Below are 19,409 nucleotides of genomic sequence, written 5' to 3' on the forward strand. Positions count from 1 at the left end.
AAATTAACCTGCTCCCTACCATCCCACACCTGCCAGCTCCATGCAGCTCAGAGGATTTCAGCCATCCTGCTGTCCCAACAGGATGAGGTCTTCAAGGGAGGGCATTTCCTGCAGTCACTGCTCCTTCCAGACTGAGGCATTTCACCCTGCTGCCTTCACCCTGATTCAGAGTCAGAAAGGAGACAGCACAGACCCTCTGCTTCTGCCTGCCCTCAGCATGTCAAAACAGACCTCAACACCACAGGAGCACTCCTTTACCTGGAGGCGGGAATTGCTGCGGGGAAAGGATGCGGTCACCCAATGCGGACACCAGCAGCATCCCTCCCTCCACACTCACCTTTACGCACAGATATCACTGCCAAGCGGAGCTGCGAGTGTTACCCAGCACCAAAATCACTCAATACACCACACGCTAGGAATCAGTTTTCTGTTGCTTACAGCTTTGCTGCATGGAAACGGGGATTATGCAGTCCATAGTAGGGTCTGCCTACCACTGCTTTTTTGGCAAAATGGTTCAGGCATGTCCAGAAGTGACAGCTGTGGGAACTTAGTTGCAGAAAGCGTTATGAGGTAGAAGTGGTGTCATTGACATTCATTTGCTGTCTTTTGAGTGCTTGACTTCACAGCCTTATTAATATGCCCTGAAGATATTTTGCACGTATGTTACGCACGCAAACGCACACCCTGCAAAGCTGCTGTTCTGCAGTCACCCACTGATCGGGAAATGGGAAGCATCATGTACGAACACACACACACAACACGCCTTGCATCACACTGCCTGCACGGTATCCTGCCCCTGCCTTCTGCAGCCAGGCCAATTAAATACAAACTGCTCAAAGGTCCCCAGACAAAAGAGACGTGTCGGCTCAGCCCAGTAAGAAAGGTCAGCCCTGCCTGAAAGCTGCACAGTGTGTCAGAGATGCTTAGCCCACACGCTTACGCACATGCAGGCATTCAGACCGGCGCCCCAGGACTTTATGGTTATACTCACACTGCACATTGAGCTGCACCAGGGCTTCCCGGGGTCTGATGTTAAAGCCGTTGTACCTGGCTGTCTGACACTTATAGGTCCCGCTCATCTCTCGGCTCACACTCTCCAGGCGCAGCTTCCCATCGTATGTCTCCGTCGTCATTGTCCCTGAAGGCATGGGGGTTTCCTTATCTACCCGGGACCAGATGATGGGTGGCTTGGGCTTCCCTCGCACCTCGCACTGCAGCTCAGCCCTGGAGCCCTCCCGGACGGTGATGGTGGACTGACCCTTGGGGACACTGATGGTTGGTGGCACTAAAAGGGAGATAAGAAGGGACTGGTTTTACACTTAGTTTCCAGCACGTGAGGAACATTCTTGAGATGCCTGTGTCTGCATCACACCAACAGCCCTGCGAGCTGCTTAACTTGACTCTGGTCATACCAGTGCAACCCCTACAGGAACACAGTGCCCATGTGAATTATCCTACAGGACCTGAAGCTGCAGGGCACCAAGGAAGATCCCAAGCTTCTCCAGGAATTGACCCCCATGCCAATGGAAAGTGCCAGCTTTACTTGAACATCCACACAGCTCCCACTTCTCTGGATGAAAAATGCTCTCCAGCAGCAGGGCTAGCACTGACGAACCCCATATCAAACAACTCTTTGATCCATGTCTCCGTTTCTGGTCAGTGAATTTCCCAAATAGAACTGCAAACTTTTGACACAGAAATAGAAATTGTATCTACCAAGGCACCTAGTCCTCTTACACAGGTGAGACCAAAGCCAAGATTTATAGGATTAGTGTTTTGCAGACCTCCTGCCTTGCCAGACACCCATAATCTCCGTATACTTTACCTTGAGATACACATGTGCTGGTTATCTCTGGCTCACATGAGACAGGAATTCCAGTAAATATCGCTTCTGTGCCTCCTTCCAGGCCAGAATGAGAACAGCTCACTGAGCCAGAACTGCTGCCTAGTGGGGACTAGAGCTGATGGCATAGCAACACTCAAGAAATACCCAGATATCAGTAGGGAAACAAAACTTTGCTGATAAATAAAGCTAAAAAAAAAAAAACAAAAAACAAAACACAACACCAAAACAAACAATCAGGAGAAAAACAACTCAAGGATTGCAGCTAAAAGGAGCAGAGGTTTCAGTGGGAAGAAATTTGTTGTTCATGTCCCCAAGTCTGCCAAGTACCCCTTCCCAGGAAGGGGAAGCTCATGGCAAAAAACGTTATGTTGACATTTTATTTGTATTAGGCTTCAGAATTAACAGCTCAGCTAAAGCAAATATGGAAGCAATCGTTTTCTGAAAGCTCCTCTTTCAGCCCTTCAAGCTGACAGTGGCAACACTTGGATTGACACTTCCATAACCACAAGGGCTACGTACTTCATTTCCATTTAAAGAAAAGTTAAGGACTACAGAGGCCATAATAAGCTGTATTAGCTCAATTCAGCTCCAGCAAAGGAGATTGTGCTACAATAATTGTACACGTTACAGCCCACAGCAGCTTTAGAGGAGATTTAGGATGGCTCCAGCCCCGTTTCCCGCAGCAGTGACCTCCCTGTGCAACAGGGAGGCCACATTTTCAATTTGCAACTCTCCCATGGGCTGGGGAACCTCATCACTCCCTGTCCTGAGCAGCGCCGCGGACGACAGCACTCTTGGTGCCGACACCGCCAGCAGCTGTTCACCTGGCGAGAGGCAATTTTCTCCATGGGGAAAAGCTGTAAATTGTATTTGGAATTTTATTTTTATTTTTTTTTTTAATTAAAGCTTGTCTCCTCGGAGGCACTCAGTGGAAGCTGCCACCTTGGTGCGCACAGGCTTTGTTTGATGGGGAAACATGAAGCTGCCACTGCTGCTCTCCTGCACTTATCCTGTGCTCTGGGGAAAAGCCACTGGGTTTTTATTTAGGAGCCATGTGTTGGAAGTGGCTCAGTGACTGCTGCAGGGGATGCCATGATCCAGGCAGCCTCAGCTGCTGCCCATGCTGCATGGAGGGCTGCTCCAGCAAGGAGGATGGTATTCACTCCCTCGGTCACCAAGTAGCTCTGCTGGACCAGATTGCTGAAGGGAGGCTTTAAAATGCCCCCCTCCAGCAGCAGCACCCATGTGAGCATGTGGGTCTCACCTCCACCAGGAGGGCCAGAGCTCAGAGCAGCTGCCAGTGCCAGTGGCCAGCTGGCTCCTGGGCCAATACCTTCACCAACAGACCCTGCCCAGCTCTTTGGTGGGATCATCCAGGGGCTCCCGGCCCTTTGCTGCCTCCTAGCCTTGTAGTGTTAAACACAACTGCACTCTGCCATCTAGTGATCTTGGGCAAAAAGGGTTGCTCCCAGCGGCGGCAGCCACACGAGGTTGGGAGACCCAGGTTTGCACCAGGACTGAGGGGTTGGTAGCAGAGGAAGCACCACCACTGACATTTATCAGGTCTGTGGCTCAGTCCTCAGGCTCCTGCTGAATGTGGGTGCAGTCCCTTTGGGAACAGACAGGTCCCAGAGTTTCTGCTGAGAGATAGAGAGGTCCTGAATCCTCAAAGCAGTACAACAGCACTTTCTGCTGGGGTGCTGAAGCAAGCAAGGTCCAGAAACAACACTGGGACCAGCCTGACTAATGGGTTCAGCACAACCAAGGACTGAGGACAAACTTCCCATGAAGGTTCAGGACAAACTCCATGGGAAGCTCATTGCCTCCAAGAGCCCTTACCAGACAACTAGCCCAATGCTGCTTTGTGCCATACCCTCAGGGTGACATGGATGTATTGAAAGGCAGAGCTAGACCCACCAACTTCTCCAGAAGCCAAAAGACAGCCCTAAGACCCTGAATTTTAGTCCCCACAGTGACCCACAAACACACCTATAGCTTAGTGCTGTCCTCACCAAGTTTTGACCCTCGATTTACAAGGAGGAGGCATTTATAACTCATGGACTTCTGCAGAGAGTGCCCAAGACAGACTGAACTTACAATCCCGTGAACATTAAAGTTCTTCACAGAACTTGCTACGACTGATGATACCAGTCTTCTGGCCACAGCTCTGAAAAAAAGGGATGTTCCTCATAAGCAATGCCAAAGAAAGCAAAGCGTTTTAATTCTCTTTTATTCCCTTCTAAGCAAAAGGACTTTTGAAAGTTACTGAAATACCACCTCCACTTTCTTCCTTCAGAACTTGGTGGCTTCTTTGAGCCATCACACTCTAAACCTGTGGGATGGGGTTTGGGGACAGCTGGTGACGCCAACAGCTCCCCCAGGGTCCCCAGCTGCCACAGAGAGGCTCACCTGTCTCTGAGGAGATGTTCACCTCCACGCTGAGGTCAGGAATGGGTGCTCCCTGGAAGGTGGCCACACACAGGTAGGTGCCGTAGTCGCTGAACCTCAGGTCGATTATCTCCAAGCTGCAGGTCACAGGTGGGAGCTCGGGGTCATTCCTGGTGATGAGCAACCGGTCTGAGAACCTGGCTGGCTTCCCATTCTTGTACCAGGAGTAGACAACCTTCTCCTGGGGGACAGCATCCACGTGGCATGAGAGTTTCAAGTCCTGCCCTAACTGGATGGTCTCACTCTCTTTGATCACATCAGGGGTGATTTGGAACGTGGCATTCTTCATGGCTGGGATGAACACAGGTGCAAAACTATTTAGGGAGAGCAAAGTGTCTCACATGGCACAAGATAACAGCCCTCTGTTGCTCTGGAGGGCAACATCTCTGTGCAAAATGTGTCCTGAGACCTTCCCCAGCTATGCTCGTGCAAGAGATGCCCAGGGCTCACACCTGGCAGGCTGGGATAATTTCTAGCCCAGGACAGTACTACAGCCTGGGATGAGGCTGGGAGCAGAGAAGATTGCATGACAGCTTCTCCAGAATACTGATCTCTGTTAAGTATCCCACTCACCCTCAGCTGCACGAGAATAGTCAGGAGAAACGCAAGTCTGGCCCCTTCACCCAGAAAACCCACGCTACGAGAAAAAGAGCAACTTACACCGCACCAGCAGGTTCACTGTCTTCTTGGCTGGGTTCCCCACGTTGTTGATGGCTGTGCAGTTGTAGTAGCCGGAGTCCTCCACACGGATCCTCCAGATGGTGAGGTTGCCTCCTTGCACGAGGCTGTTGGGAGGCATCGGGCCGGGAGAGTGAGACCAAACCACCTCTGGCTGTGGGTCACCGCCTGTCAGAGAGCACTGCATAGTGATGTTGTCACCGGGGTTGACCACCAACGTCTCATTGACCGACAGTTTCAGAGCAGGTGGAGCTGGAAGAGGACCAAGAGACACTGCTGAGCTTAAAAAGGACCCACCCACTCACCTGTGAACAGCTTCATACTGCCTGGGATTTGTTCATCAAAGCCTTCACCACGCACCTGGCCTGGATAACTAAAAGCCTGAAACAGAGGACCAGAACCTGTCTGCACCACAACAGACCACAAAGAGCAACTCCACAGGTGTCAGATACAATCTTGTATAGACCTGTGTGCTATAGACCAAGTCCCGGGGATGCTCTTTCATGCACAACTGAACAACTGGGAACGATTCGAAGTGTCTAGACAACCTTCCCTTTGAATCACCTAGTACGTGGCTTTGGCTTATTTTACTTCTGCACCCTTCTCACTACATCCCCCTCCATGAACTGATCCAAAAAAACCCTCCCTTTGTATTCTCCATTTCATCCCACGACAAGCCTTTTAAAGCCCTTGTCAGCATCATTGCTTGCTCTCAGACAGCGCTGAGAAAGTAGCGGTCCCCAGCACAAAGGCGGGGAGTATGTTTTAAGTAACAGCCATAATAATGCAAAATAAGACAATGTTCCATATTCATGAAGCCTGATTTAACAGCATCATTATTTCTGCCTCTCCTCTCCCCGGACCCTGTGTTAATGAGCTGTGCTGGATTGGTGTTGGATCTCTGAATTACAGCCCGTACAAACAAGGCGAGGAATGCTCTCCGCTCAGTACCCGCACCATCATTTAGCTGCACCACTATCTCTAAGCTGGAATATTGTTTTGGTGCACCAAACCCGGTGTCCTCTCCCCAGCCATGGCACATGGTATTTGTGCTAGATGTAGCCAGTTTGTGCCTATGGATGAAGGCAACTCCTCTGCCACCTGCACTGGGTGTTTTGGGGTTTGTGTTGGAGCCTTTGAATTCGGAGAGGCCACAGCCCAAACACAGAGCCTTTGACAGGCTTCTCTGCTGGACTCTTGGAAACTGTCTGAAGTTTAATGCTCACTAAGCAGCAACACAGAGTTGTGCTCCCTTTTTGGGTGCTGGCTGGTTTCATGAGATGTGGTGAAGCCTGGGGAGGCAGCAGCTCAACAGGTTGTGGTTGGGCAGGACACTTCTGTGGTAATGGGAGGTGATACCAGTAGCTGCTCCTGCCCTCTAACACTGAACAAGTCTCAGATAAAGGCACAGACAAGCTGATAGATGCAGCATCTTGCCTGGGGACATCCTCACATCCCCTTCAGAGCTATAGAAAGACTGAGACCAGCTTATGTTGAGAGAGAGGATGTCAGAGTTGGGGAGCAGGAACCAGAGCTCCTGCAGGCTTTGGTTAAGATTTCAGGATCTTGTGTTGTTTGATGTGCACATATCTGACCAACACTCATCTTGCTGAGCAGTGACACGTTCTGGGCAAGGCAAAATGGAAAAGAAGTGACAGGTTGGGCAAGCACTGCCTCAGGGCAGGCTGTGTGTGCATGCAAAAGGAGAGGGAGGCAAACTGCAAAGCAGCCACGCGCTCGGCTTGAGGCAGCGAGCTCCCAAAGCGTGTCCCAAAACCGAGCCCTGGCTGTGGCAGCCTGCACAGGCTCCCACTCCCACTCCTGTCAGCAGATAGAGGTTAACATGCCGCAGACATTGTTATGCAGGAGATGAATCTCATTTATTTGTAACCTGTGGCAATTCCTTTTGTTCTTGGCTCAGAAAACCTGCTGGCGGAGTCTGCCGAGAAGCAAGGGGACCATTAAAAACAAAGAGTCGCTTTCAATTCCCTTTGAAGTCCAATTTGCTGCAGTAAAACTGCAGGAAAATTAACCAGCTGGGCTGCTTAATTTTGCAGAAATCAAGGAAGGGGAAAACATCGGCCCAGCCTTGTCGGAGCAGGCGATGGCAGCCCGGTGCCGAGCCAGCCCCGCGATTCTGCGGGACCCAACCTGCTGCTCCAGAGCCACACAAGGGCAGGGGGACAGAGCAGGAGCAGGGAAAACCTCCTTCCCACCAAGGCTGCAGGCTGAGAGTTGGTTGCCTGCTGCAAGGGGCACGCTGCTGACACTGAGCTGGGGAGAAGCACATCTCCACACCGCAGACTGTGGTCTGTCCAAAGTGAACCACCTAAGGAAGAGCAAACAAACTGGAGGAGCAGATTCCCTTGGCCTGACATGCCACGACCCAGCAGCTCCTCTCAAAGCCCACTGTGGCTGGGTCTATAAATATTTAAGAGATCAATTTCCATGCACCTCGGTGCCCTTTGGGCCCTCCTCAGTTACAAAGGCAAAGGCATCCTGAGAGAAGCTGCTCAGCATGCTGGGCACAGCCGAGGCTATGGAGGTTGCTAATGCATGAGCACAAGAGGAAAAGAAGAAATCTATACATAAAAAAAAATAATAAAAGGAGAGAATTAAGACTTTTCTTTAAATATGTTCTTGTCTACGCACAACAATACCTGCAGGTAAGTGAGCCAGATAACATTTCATGTTAAATATGCTCCTGTTATTTAACACAAACCCTCCTTTCTGTGTAACACCAGCTTCATTTTCGTGGGTAGCTTTTAATACAATTTGCTAGGAACACGTATTCCGTAGTCCCTTTGAGTTTGTGGTGTCAGGCTCCACTGTAACTGTGTATAAATATGCATTTACAGCTAAATAACATGAAAGAAGAACTAGATGTATGTGCTGCATGGGCCAGGTTCAGAGCTTTGGTAAGTACCCTAAGAAGTTGGTGTGAATTCAGCCATATGCTGGCTTCTGATCTGGCAACAACTTGAAAATACATTTTCCCTGTTAACTCAGTAAAGGGATTGGATTGAAATGAAGGATACTTTCCATGCGCTTGGGCTGGCAGGGGGAATAGGGTATGGAGAGAATTTATTTATTTATTTTTAATTCTTCAAATGTAAAGCCACACCATGAAAGAACAGCTGCCTGAGATCCCTTTCTACACCTCAAGCATAGGTTTTTAAAGGGAATATTCCTGCATTCTCTACAGTTCCCTCCTGAGAAAAACTCAGGCAGTGATGTGAGCTGCCTGAGATGTGCTCACAGGGATCTTACCACTGGAAGAATTTTTTTTTTCCCAACATTAGCTATATTTCACTTTCTTAAGCTTATTATTTTTCTTCTTTCCACATAAAATGAAACAACTACTGTTCAGCACCCTGGGCTCAGTCAGATCAATAAACATAATTTATACAGTATCAACAATATCCCATCAACAGTTGGCAACATCAAAAGAGTTCTGTTTCCACTGCACAAAGATGACACCAGGGATACAAACTGCTTTGTGCTACATTAGAGAGAGGTGAATAATTCAAACAACTACATTGCCTTTCTTTCTGATCATGGAATACCCCAGAGCCGGAAGCGATTTCCTGACATTTACTTACTATTTGAAAATATTTGACATATGTGGGGACTTTGTCATGCTTTATTTTTTTTTCATGTTAAATGGACAGTTTGCAGTCACGTCCTTGCAAGTGTTTGGTATGTGATTTTGGCTATCTGTGGGTTATTGCAAGTCAAGCAATAGGCACCAAATTGATTTTGTTCGCAATTGGAGGCATGCTCAGGCAGTGCCAGCATGGATATCAGCATGTGTGTAGTTGTAAGATTTAATTATTGGGAAGGCAACGGAGATATTTGCTTTCCAGAAACATTGGCACCAGCAGGACCCCTGGGCTGGGAGGCGCTCTGAGCGCAGCCTTGCAAACCAGGCCAGAATCACACGTGAATGAATTATTTGTAAGGACTTCTGCAGCATCTGCCCTGCTCCAGACTGTATCAAATCTATTTTTAAAGTCACTTAGAATTATAAATAAATAAAACAGCATCTGGATTAAAAACTGCGTTGTACTTCAACACCTACAGGTAGTCTGCTTCAGTGATCACACAGCAGGACCGGCCAAGGCACCAGCTAGAAGAAATTGAAGTATTCCAGGCCACAAAACTTCTGCATTAAGGATTTACAACCCTAGCAGCCACACATGTGAACTCGAGGTGGTTCTCTCATCACTGTGGGCCTGGAGAGGCAATGGCTGCTCAGCAGGCCATTACATTACCTGTGGTGTTTGTGAGCTGGAAGGTGATGGACTTGTCGGGGATGCTGCAGACGTTGCGGACGGACACCTGGCACGTGTAGCTGGCGTAGTCCTGGGGCCGCAGGTTCTTCAGCTTTAGGACTTTGGTTTCACCCTGGGAATTGGGAGGAAAGAGGGAAGGAAAGACATGGGTGTACAAAGCTCAGCTCATCATTGCGAGCCCATCCCCTGACCCAAAGGCTACCAGCAACAACCACTGAAACACCATGAAGCTGTGCAGGCTCCAAGCCCTTCTAGCTCTATACAAAGGAGACACGAAGGGTTTGCAGTGATAGCTCCACCTCCAGGGTTTCTCAAAACACCCAGCAACTGACTGTCATATAACCTGAAAGCAGCGCTGAATGGGTCTAGGCATAATTTCTTGTCAACTGCTGTCAGAATCATCTCGCAGACTGCGAAAAGCCTTGAACGTCCAAGAACAGGCCCCGATCTCATGCCGAGATGTCAGTAGGAGCCCAAATGAAGTCAGTGGGGTCTCAACATTGCAAAACCAAAGTAAACGGGAGCAGATGCTGGCCTAAATATGACATGCTTAACAGTTAAGCTTTAAAAAATTGCAGTGCAGGAAAAAGAAAAAAAAAGATAATTCAGAAAAATATTCAAATAACCCTCCCCAACCTTTCTGATCTCCTTTCTCCAGATTCTAATCTCATTTATGCTGGCATAAATCCAGAATGCCTGCACTGACTTTGATAGCCTTTTCTCGTACTATGGTAACAAACAAACAAACACAAAAATCACTTGCTAGCACTCCATCAGTTACTGGCATGTAGAAACAGAATAAAGTTGTTAAATTAACAATAGATGTGTTCTGTAAATTTTTATTTATGGAATGCGGAAAGCTCTGAGATGCATCCTGTGGTTTGCACACCCTGCAACTCATATGTCTTCCCACGACAGCTTGTCGCTGCTGTTCTCCTTGTGTTTGTCTAAATCTCTTTTGGAGAAACCATTCCGTAATTGCCTGCAAATGTGAGAAGGTGTCAGCACGACAAATCCTCTTGAGACAACCTCAAGGGACTGGGCGATGAGCTCAGGCATGCTAATACATGGAGAACAAGGATCTGAACTGAGTAAATTAGAAAGATAAATACCTAGGAGACCAATAACCCCACGGAGGTCCTGTCCCCTGAGATCTGTTGCTACACCACACAAATGATGGCATTTACAATGTGCACGTCAGCTGATGACTTACACTGTCGTATGTATCCATTTTATTGATTAGTAAATGTTGGGTAAATGTGTATAAAACTTCAGTGTAAAGTTTCGAAAAGCTTAAACAGCAAAGTGTTGATGTCCTTTTTGTTGTGAAGGCCTAACCAAACCTGACACTGCTACCAGCTTCTCTGGCCTGACTCTCAGACCACAGTACCCCTATGAAGGGTGTTTTGTTAAACATAACTGATTTGAGCTCCAGCAAGGTTTGCTGTAGGGGTGTGTTTTTCCTGACTTTAGCTCTTCTTAACCCAAGCTCACAGATTTATGCTGGTGCGAGCAGGAGGACTCAGGCACGCCTGAGTGAGCACGGCTGTCCTAACACCCACCCCAGAGCTGGGAATGACCCATGGTGGCAGGAGCATTGCCTGACAGGAGCTGCAGGACGCGGGGTCATTTACTTGTTAACGAGGCACCACAGTAAAATTCTGCTGGATGTTTTATTTAGCTTGAGAAAATGTCTCAACTCTTAGGATATCTCCTCATTAAGCAGTATCTCCTGTTAATCACACCGAGCTTAATAAAAGCTGGAAGTGCCCATGGTGGCTTCTTCTGAGGCCAGGGATGTCCTGCTTTGATGCTGCATAGCACTGGACAAGGCAAAGCTCTCTTGAGGTCCAAACAGCAGCCCTGACCTACAGTATTTCTGCAAATCTGCTGCAAACCAGCATCTCTGTGCTCTGTCCTAATCCCCCTACACGTTTCCATTCAGCTGCCCATTTCCACAACCTGCAGAGATGGCGCGTTTCAATAAAACATGAACACGACTGCATTAACTGAAAAGTTGCCTGGGGCACCGCTCAGAAATCAAACTCAGCCACAATGTGCTCAGGGCCCAGCTTTGGGAGCACAGGAGAGCAGAATGGTGTGTGGGATGAAAGGGGCACCCTGGGGAGCTGCCCTCCCCTCCTCACGCTGCCTAGTGGTCTTCCAAAAGTGCTAGGGCTGGTTGACATCTGAAGGATACTCAGGGTTATAGCACGGCTGAGGATAACATGCCCAAGGTGCCTTGGCAAAAGAAAAATCCCTTCAATCACCCACTGCTTTGTCAGGCTAGTGACTGTGAAGGAAGTGGCATTCAGAGGGGTAACACAGCTGTGCAGGGACAAGTCCAGCACAGGTGAGCAGGGGAAGCAGAGAGCATGACACCTTGCCACAGGATGACAGTCACAAAGTGCCCAGGCAGTGTGGCTGCCACTGTTGCTCGTAGGCATTAGGAAAAACTCTTCATCATTTGCCTCAGCGAGCCCACAGCAATTCCTGACATGAGCTCACACTGCTAAATATGGAGCACTTTCCCTTGTTTATGGAGCTTGGGTGCTTGTTTAAGTAAAAAGTAGCACTGAGAGGAGAGGAGGCCTTTTTTTATTATTATTATTATTATTTTTTGCTTGGAGAACAGTCTCAGCCATCTAACAGTCATGTAAATTCATTAGGGAAACTGTGGTCTGCTCTCAGGGAGCATGCCAAAAGGGGAAGGGATGGCAAGCCAGGGACTTCTAGGCTGTCTTGCTCCCTCCTGCTGCTCTTTCCCCCCAAGAACCTGCATACTGAAAAAGGTACCACGGCTTCTGGAGCCAGTGCTCCTTCCAACACCCACTACCCTCTCCCCAGCATCATAACCCACATGCAGAGAGAAACACCATCCACTTCAGAGGGCACCATATCACACCACGATGCTCATCACAAGCTGGTGGAGGTCTGCTTTTTTCTTTCACCTGTGTGTAGAGGGGTTCATAGATGTCCACGCCATTGTCCTGACTGTGGGACAGCGTCTCAGCTCCCCGTTTCCATATGAAGCGAGCTGGCGGGTTGGAGTTGACGGTGCAACGGAGGAAGACGGTCTTCTCCTGGTAGAAGCTGCCACGTACATCGCTGATGGTCTGGTGAACGGTGAGAACAGGCTCATCTAGATCTGGAAGGAAGGCAAGGAGGGCCGCAGCAGTTGTTAGTGAAGCTTGGTCTGCCTGTGCAGCCTGCAGGGTGGATGAAGCTCCAGGGGCCATAAGGGAGAGGGGAAGCTCCCACACATTTGGCCAAGGACAACTGCTGAGTTCGGAGCTGATCTGAGGGCAGGTAACACAAACAGTATCTAAAGGGAACAGACAGGAGAAGCCAAAATTCTCCCGCTCACCACACAACATTCAGAGAATAGAAAGCACCCTTTGGTTGACAGATCCCATGTGATCCTCCAGTAAACTGGCTGCCTGACACAGCCCTCTCTGACAAGTGGGCTGTATCACCCTCCTCAGAGACATCCCACACCCCAAATCACCATTCTCCACTTCAGTGAGAGGCCAGGAGGATCCCCAGTAACTCTACTCCATCCTCATTTCCTCTGCTCCCACTTTGCACTTCTCAGTGCCCTCCTGAAATCACATGCCCAAGTTGCGAGATGCTGACATAAAAGACATGACAAACCTTCAAGTCAAGGGGTGAGAGTAGAAACCAGGTCAAGATCAAGGTCCTACATAGGAGCAAGTCTGGTGGGGTGCCACAGGAACATGAGATGCAAAACACAGTGACAGGTGTGCACAATTTCCCTTGTTTTTCCTATTAAAGTATCCTCTGTGTATTTTCCCCTTTCCAAGGTCTGCACTGACTCTCCCTCTTCAGTAGCTTCTACTTAATACACCCCTACCATCCACCCCTAAACTGATCAGATTCCTTTCTCTCTTTACAGAAAATACTCCTTCCTTCACCATACCTGCACCAGACACTAGTCCTCATGATCAGATCAATGGTTATCAATAACTTCACTTGCAAGGAGGAGGTAATAGCTCTGCAGGGAACATACTTTCTCCCTCTACCCAGGGCACACTGCTCCCCAGGGACTGCCTTCCTGCTAAAAAGGGGATCATTTTCCGGGGCTTTTGCACCAGCCACCACTGTTGAAACATCAAGGAAGCATGGGGAGAACCTCAGAAGAGGTGGATCTCCCTCCTTCCAGAACCACTTTGAGATTGATTAGGGTTAAATGTAAAGATCCCACTTTACAAGATGGAACCAGCTAGCTCTCTGAAAATGAAATCTGCCCCCATGCCCTTAAACATGCCTTGTAAAGTGCCTGTTGAGCTCAGTGAAACAATTCTGTGCTTTCAGCAGACTTATGACCCCATCTTCAACTGCAAGAAAACTGAAGCACATGCATCCATTATGCCCTTGTGCTGCCAACACTATCTTCTGCACACAGTAGCAGAGAGGATGCATACACATGCCTATCACCTCCAGCCCTCTCATGTCACCTAATTTTCAAGATATTTTATTCTAGAGATTTGCAAGTTTGTAAGTCTGGCTCCCAGGAAGGAAGTGGAGGTGCAGAGATGAGTTCCTGTTAACGTGTCATCCAAATAACGTATGTTCTGTGCTGAATCACAACTGTTAAGTGGTGGATTTGCATATTTTAATGAGGTGTATGCTTGGTAGACAGCACTTGTAATGGGACACAAGATTTGTTGGCTTGACCATACCATAGCTCAGAGAGATGAGAAGAGCTGTTAACTGAATGTCGACAAGAAAAGAGGGAAAAAAAAAAAAAAAGAAAGAAAGAAATTGGGAAAAAAAATGTAGAAAACATACAAAGGTGGAGAAAAATGGCCCCTCTAGTGCTCCTTCTATGTGTCCATAAGATAACTGAATTTCTGAATTTTACATCAAATTCTCTTGGACCAGGTCTTTGGACAGAGTCTTTCCTCTTTGCCCCTTCTTTATTCCTTAATCCCCCTTTATTTGTTCCCACTTTCCAGGAGCAAGTCTGTAGCTAGTATCCCTCTGAGGCCCCATTTCTCAGAAGGATGCAAGGCAAAGCACTTCCCTTACCCATCAAAGAAGATGCTCTCCATTCAGTTCTGCTGACTCCCAGCTACTCCTCACACAGAAAATATCTTCCTTTTTCCTGCTAAACCTTTCCCCCTTCAAATCTTTCAGCCTTCTTTAATAGCAGTCAGCTCTAAGCCTAGTCCTCCTGAGAAAAGCTAAAATAAGACCTACGACAGTATACATGTCCTTGATGTACGAGTAACGCCACTGATGTCAGTGAGCTGCACAAATGATAAATTTGGCCCAAGGCTGCTCATGGAGATGATCACATGGGATGTTTCATGTGCAATATAAGCTTGTAAACATCCATTCTTCCTTTCTCTTTCCTTTCCCTCTCTCCCACATGGAAATACTCCACATGGCAGCTGTCTCTCTGCCAGTGCCTAGCCAATACTTTAAAGCCTCACTCAACATACAGTTGGAGCAAAGGAATAACTTGCTACACAGGTTAGTGCTTCGGTATTGATATCCTCTTGGCACCAATGATGCTCTCCACACAATCTGGCTGTCTAATACTAAAAGAATGAGTGAGGACTAGCACTGGCTGTCAAGGACACCAAGGTCCACATGAGAGTGATTACTTACCTCTAACGACAAATCAGGATGTAGGGAAAAGAGGGGTTTGTTTTCAAACTCTGGTTCATTCAGATGAAGGTTGTCTGGGTGAGCGTTCAACAAAAACTGTGGCTGTTCCTATGTGTTCCCTTGTACTTACTGCAAACACCAGCAGAAAATAGACTCTCCTCCCCAAAAACCAAGTGAGCAGAACAGAGGTGTGTTACCAAGTCCATCTGCAGAGTAGATGTTAGTATGAGAAAGCCCTTGGCCACCCCATTAGCCCCATAGTTCTACAGGTCAGAGCTGCACGAGGGACCACGGGATGCTACATCACTCTAGCTCCAGTCTGCACTCCAGAAGTAAAGGGAATGCCTGCAGGCCATAAGGAGAGACTCATGCCACAGTTTTGTTCCTGTAGACACAGGCCCTGGCAAGGGGTCATACTGAGGACTGAGAAAAAAAACAAGTTCCTTTTGTTACAGAAAGCTATTGTACACTGCATCTCAGCACAGAGAATTGTCTTCCTAAAAGGGCCTTGGGAACAGGGGCTGATGGGTCAGGAGAGTTCCAGCTAATTATTATAATTTATAATAATTTTTTAGCATTAACCTCTTGCTGGCTAGGCCTTCTCAGATGATATGAGTGAGAAGAGGGATTTCGTGTTAACAGAACTGGAGGAAACTGGAACAGTGTGGATAGCTGAGGACAATGAGCAGAATCATAATATTCCTCTAGAGGCCAAATTTCCTCAAAAGTTGCCTAGACTTTAAATCTTCAATTCCCCCTAATAGGGGGTATGTAATAAGTCTAATTTTCCTCCCTTTTGACCGCAACAGCCCCAAAATAAACATTAAGTCATCATGAGAAACTATCAAATCATGGGGTGCAAGGTGGCATTGCTAGGACACAAGACAGACAGGCATTGCAAGCAGCCAGAGGAATGTTGAGTCACTGCTGAAACTGTGGGATCCTCAACAGATTCCCTCATGTTTACCCCTTCACAACACAGCTTTCTCAGGTACATCCCAGAATTTTTTGCTCTGTTTCCACCACACTGCATTTAGCAATGGCACTGGTTTCAGGAGTGCTCCAGGTACCTGAGGTGCTACTGATTCCAAGAAGCAAACCAAGGCTTGTTCAAAATGAAGACAAAGAAAGCAGAACCAATCTACAACGCCACATGCCACACAAGTGCTAGGTACCCCTGGCAGTGACAGACATCACAGCACTTAGATAAGAGTGGTCCACATGGACAGGCAGAGCCATCTTTTTCCCACATGGACCTGATCTCTGAGGGAAAATGGACCCTGGGGACACCACAGTAGTCCCTTTGCTCCTGAATGAGATGCGTGTGGTCCTAGGGCAATGCAGCTCCCTGCCGGCCCCGCAGCAAAGCAGAGACACGCAGTAGAACTGTGGGAAGGTCTGGGTTGCCGCTAAATGACTTACACTGCACATCTACTCGAATGGACTTGATGGCTGGGACCCCAACCCCATTTTCTGCTTTACAGTAATAGCGGCCCCCCTGCAGCCTTTGGATCTTCTCAATCCGCAGGGTCTCGTTAAGCACTGACGTCTCTTGGAATTTGTCCGATGCGCTGCCAGCGGTTTTGGTCCATCTCACCTGCACAAGAAGAATGAGGGAAACAAAAACTGTCAGTGGCACAAGCCAGAGATCCCAAAGAATGGCTGCAATCACTTTTCTCCTTCTCCTTTTCCTCCCCAGTCAGTCACAAAAGCAGTCCTTACAACACCACTAGACCTTACTAAAGTTCAGCTGCTGATCTCAGTATGTCTCAGTAGACCATTTGCTAATTCTGACCCATTGCCAACCCCCATGTCCTAACACTTGGGGTAACCCTTCAGTTCAGCCAGACACACACTGCACATTCACCACTCTGGTCCTGCAAACCCCAGCAATTTGCTTAGTTTAATACCTCTACATGCACAGCACAGGACTTTCAGCATTAAGCCTCAGGATCCCACATGGCTAGCAGGCCACGAAGCTACAGCAGACATCAGCTCACACCTACAGGGCTTTTATTGCTGTCAGCACCCTTTCATCTTTCTCTGGACAGCAATGTTATTTCTGTTGTTTGCTTTTCCAAGAGTTGAAACCGCTGTTACTATCTGGCTCTAGCCTCCTTCCCACAGGGAACCCCATGTACGTTATTTTTTTAAAGTCATTCTTCTGCAGTACACAAACTTTTACCTTGATTTGGAAGCTACACAAAAAGAAAAGGGGAAAAACCCTTTTAGATTACAGTCTGTCTTGCATTTTTGGCCGTATGTTACATGTCTTAAGATCCTGGCTGGTGGGAGCAACATAGTGGCATGGTATTTCATGGTGAACAGTGGCAAAAGAACAGCACTACTAAAGACTGAAGGGTATTTCTTATGTCTGTAACAAGGTATAGTCCAAGCAGTGGAAGTACAAGCTTGCTCTCATTTTCTGCAGCCCAGACAACAGAAGAGCGAGGCAGCTTTCCTCAGCCCATTGGTGCCCTATATCAAAAACCTGCCTTCTAAAGGCTGGTGACTCTGATGGTCTCCCACAGTTGTGCCATCTAGATTCTGAGGCACAGATCCAGCAGGTTCTGCCAACAGAAAGGAGACTGATTTTCATTCAACTTTGGCCATGGATGAGAAGGACCAGATACCTTGACCCCATATCTCAAGCTTTGCTTAAAGCTAACTGCCACCACCTGATTGATGCTGATGCTCTAGAAAGAGCAGGGGTGTCTAAATCCCAGTCCCAGAGCACCAGGCTGAGCAGATTTTTGGAGCTAATGACCATGGATTTATTTAGTCTTTGTAGGCTTATTATGAAATTGTCTGAGGGCCTCAGGACTCTCATAGTCTCATGTTTGCAAGGACACTTCAGCCAGCTCTTTAATCTTTCTAATTTCAATCTCATTTAAGTATTTTGGCCACATTTTCATGCTTTAATGACTGGCTGATTGAAGGGAAAAGAAAAGATTAAACAAAGGTTAGGAAAAGAGCTTAACTGGGGAAGAAATCTATGCATGAGGAGGGAGGGCAGAAATAGGACACGTGCCATGTTTTATGTACACAGGTCCCAGCCTCCCTGGTCACGCCTGGTTCTACACTCTAGTGTCTCCCTTGTGTGTCTGGGCAATGACAAGCCGCAATGTTGCCCACTAGCATGCTGTCTGCATCAGGCTCTGCTCCAGAAATCTCTCTGACTACTCAGGCTCAAATCCCCACACCCTGCCAGCACCTTCCCACGTGTTCAACATCCTTAGGCAGGGCCAGCCCTACCATCTTCATCCTTTCTAATGTACACAGCTATCATCAGAGCAACTGTCAGGATTGGGGAAGGGGGCCAAGAAGGTGCCCATATCATACTTTGCTCCCTTGAGTGTATTCTGTCACATCCAGCCTCCCAGGACACACCATCTGCCACTCCTACGATGCTCTGTCCTTGAGCAGGCAGACCCATGCTCTGGCCCTTCACATACTGAAGACCACTAGAAGTTCTGGCTAGGCTCCCGCAAAATTCTTTGGACATATTCCTTGAAATCAAGGCTGGCTTCATACCTTAAACAGGACTTGTGTTATAGGGCATCCCTACTTGACTCCAACATGTAAGATGAAGCTGGGCACCCTGCTGACAGGCCAGGCTGAAAGCTTACCTGTGGCCGGGGATGTCCTGTGACCAGACACTGCAGGACCAGCGTGTCCCCCTCCCGAATTGTGTAAACACGCTCGCTGATGTTGTCCTCCTTCACCACGCACGCTTGCCCAGCATGGATGATTTGGGCCTGAGCAGGAGCTGTGGGGAGGAAAGAAGAGGTAAAGAGGGAAACAAGCAGCACCCCAGGCCCTTGGCCCAACACCCGTGGTGGCTGTTCCCACAGCAGGGTGGAGGAGTCACCTCTTTGAAACACAGAGGGGAAGAGTCAGACAGTGCTGTGCACGAGACACAAACATCTCGGGAAATGGAGCACTGAGAGCTCTTCCCCGTCTCCTGAGGGGCCGGTATCAACTCTTAATTTAAATCCTTTGGTGCTGTTTGGATTAGCAGCTCTAGGCACTGAACGCATGTGGAGCTTTCCTAAGGCCTGCACAGTGTCCTGCATAGGCTTGAGGACCAATGCCTTCCTGCTCTCACCTCGCCCAGAAACGAGCATACACAAACGGTTAAAGCAGGGACCTGGCCAAATCACATCTGCTCTGTCTAAAACAGGCCTGGCAGCTGTGATTTACCATGCAGGGGGGCATAACAAACAGCACCTATTTCCCACTGCAGCCCTGACCAGCAGCAGGAAGAGAGAAGCTGTAGGAGAAGAGGATTAAATAAAGCGGCTCTAGAGGCCTGCACGAGCAGGCCTCAGCTCCCTACTCTGAAAGCGCCTGTGTGATCACCAAAGCGGCTGAGATGTATTGAAGGTGACTGCGCAGCCCGATGGGACACCCGTGCTTGTTCGAGGGGAAAACTCCAGTCACACTTCAAGGAACAGAGAAACCCACAAATGTGTCTAAGAACCAGTACCTCAGTGACAGTCCCC

At 48.3% G+C, this 19,409-nt stretch overlaps 1 protein-coding gene across 3 annotated transcripts in view; it reads right to left on the reverse strand.

Annotated features, from left to right (window-relative positions):
• Positions 1 to 19,409, reverse strand: part of MDGA1 (MAM domain containing glycosylphosphatidylinositol anchor 1) — a 132,711-nt gene that overhangs the window by 67,891 nt on the left and 45,411 nt on the right. For all 3 annotated transcript variants that reach the window (XM_068676567.1, XM_068676566.1, XM_068676568.1), the window contains exons 2-8: positions 18,534 to 18,673; positions 16,327 to 16,501; positions 12,219 to 12,415; positions 9,247 to 9,379; positions 4,955 to 5,224; positions 4,256 to 4,585; positions 992 to 1,285 (exon numbers count right to left, since the gene is read on the reverse strand). In XM_068676567.1, the coding sequence (XP_068532668.1) occupies positions 992 to 1,285; positions 4,256 to 4,585; positions 4,955 to 5,224; positions 9,247 to 9,379; positions 12,219 to 12,415; positions 16,327 to 16,501; positions 18,534 to 18,673 (1,539 nt within the window). The remainder of the gene's footprint in view (positions 1 to 991; positions 1,286 to 4,255; positions 4,586 to 4,954; positions 5,225 to 9,246; positions 9,380 to 12,218; positions 12,416 to 16,326; positions 16,502 to 18,533; positions 18,674 to 19,409) is intronic.

This window comes from Anas acuta, chromosome 3 (genome assembly GCF_963932015.1).
Source record: "Anas acuta chromosome 3, bAnaAcu1.1, whole genome shotgun sequence".
NCBI classification, from domain to species: Eukaryota; Metazoa; Chordata; class Aves; order Anseriformes; family Anatidae; genus Anas; species Anas acuta.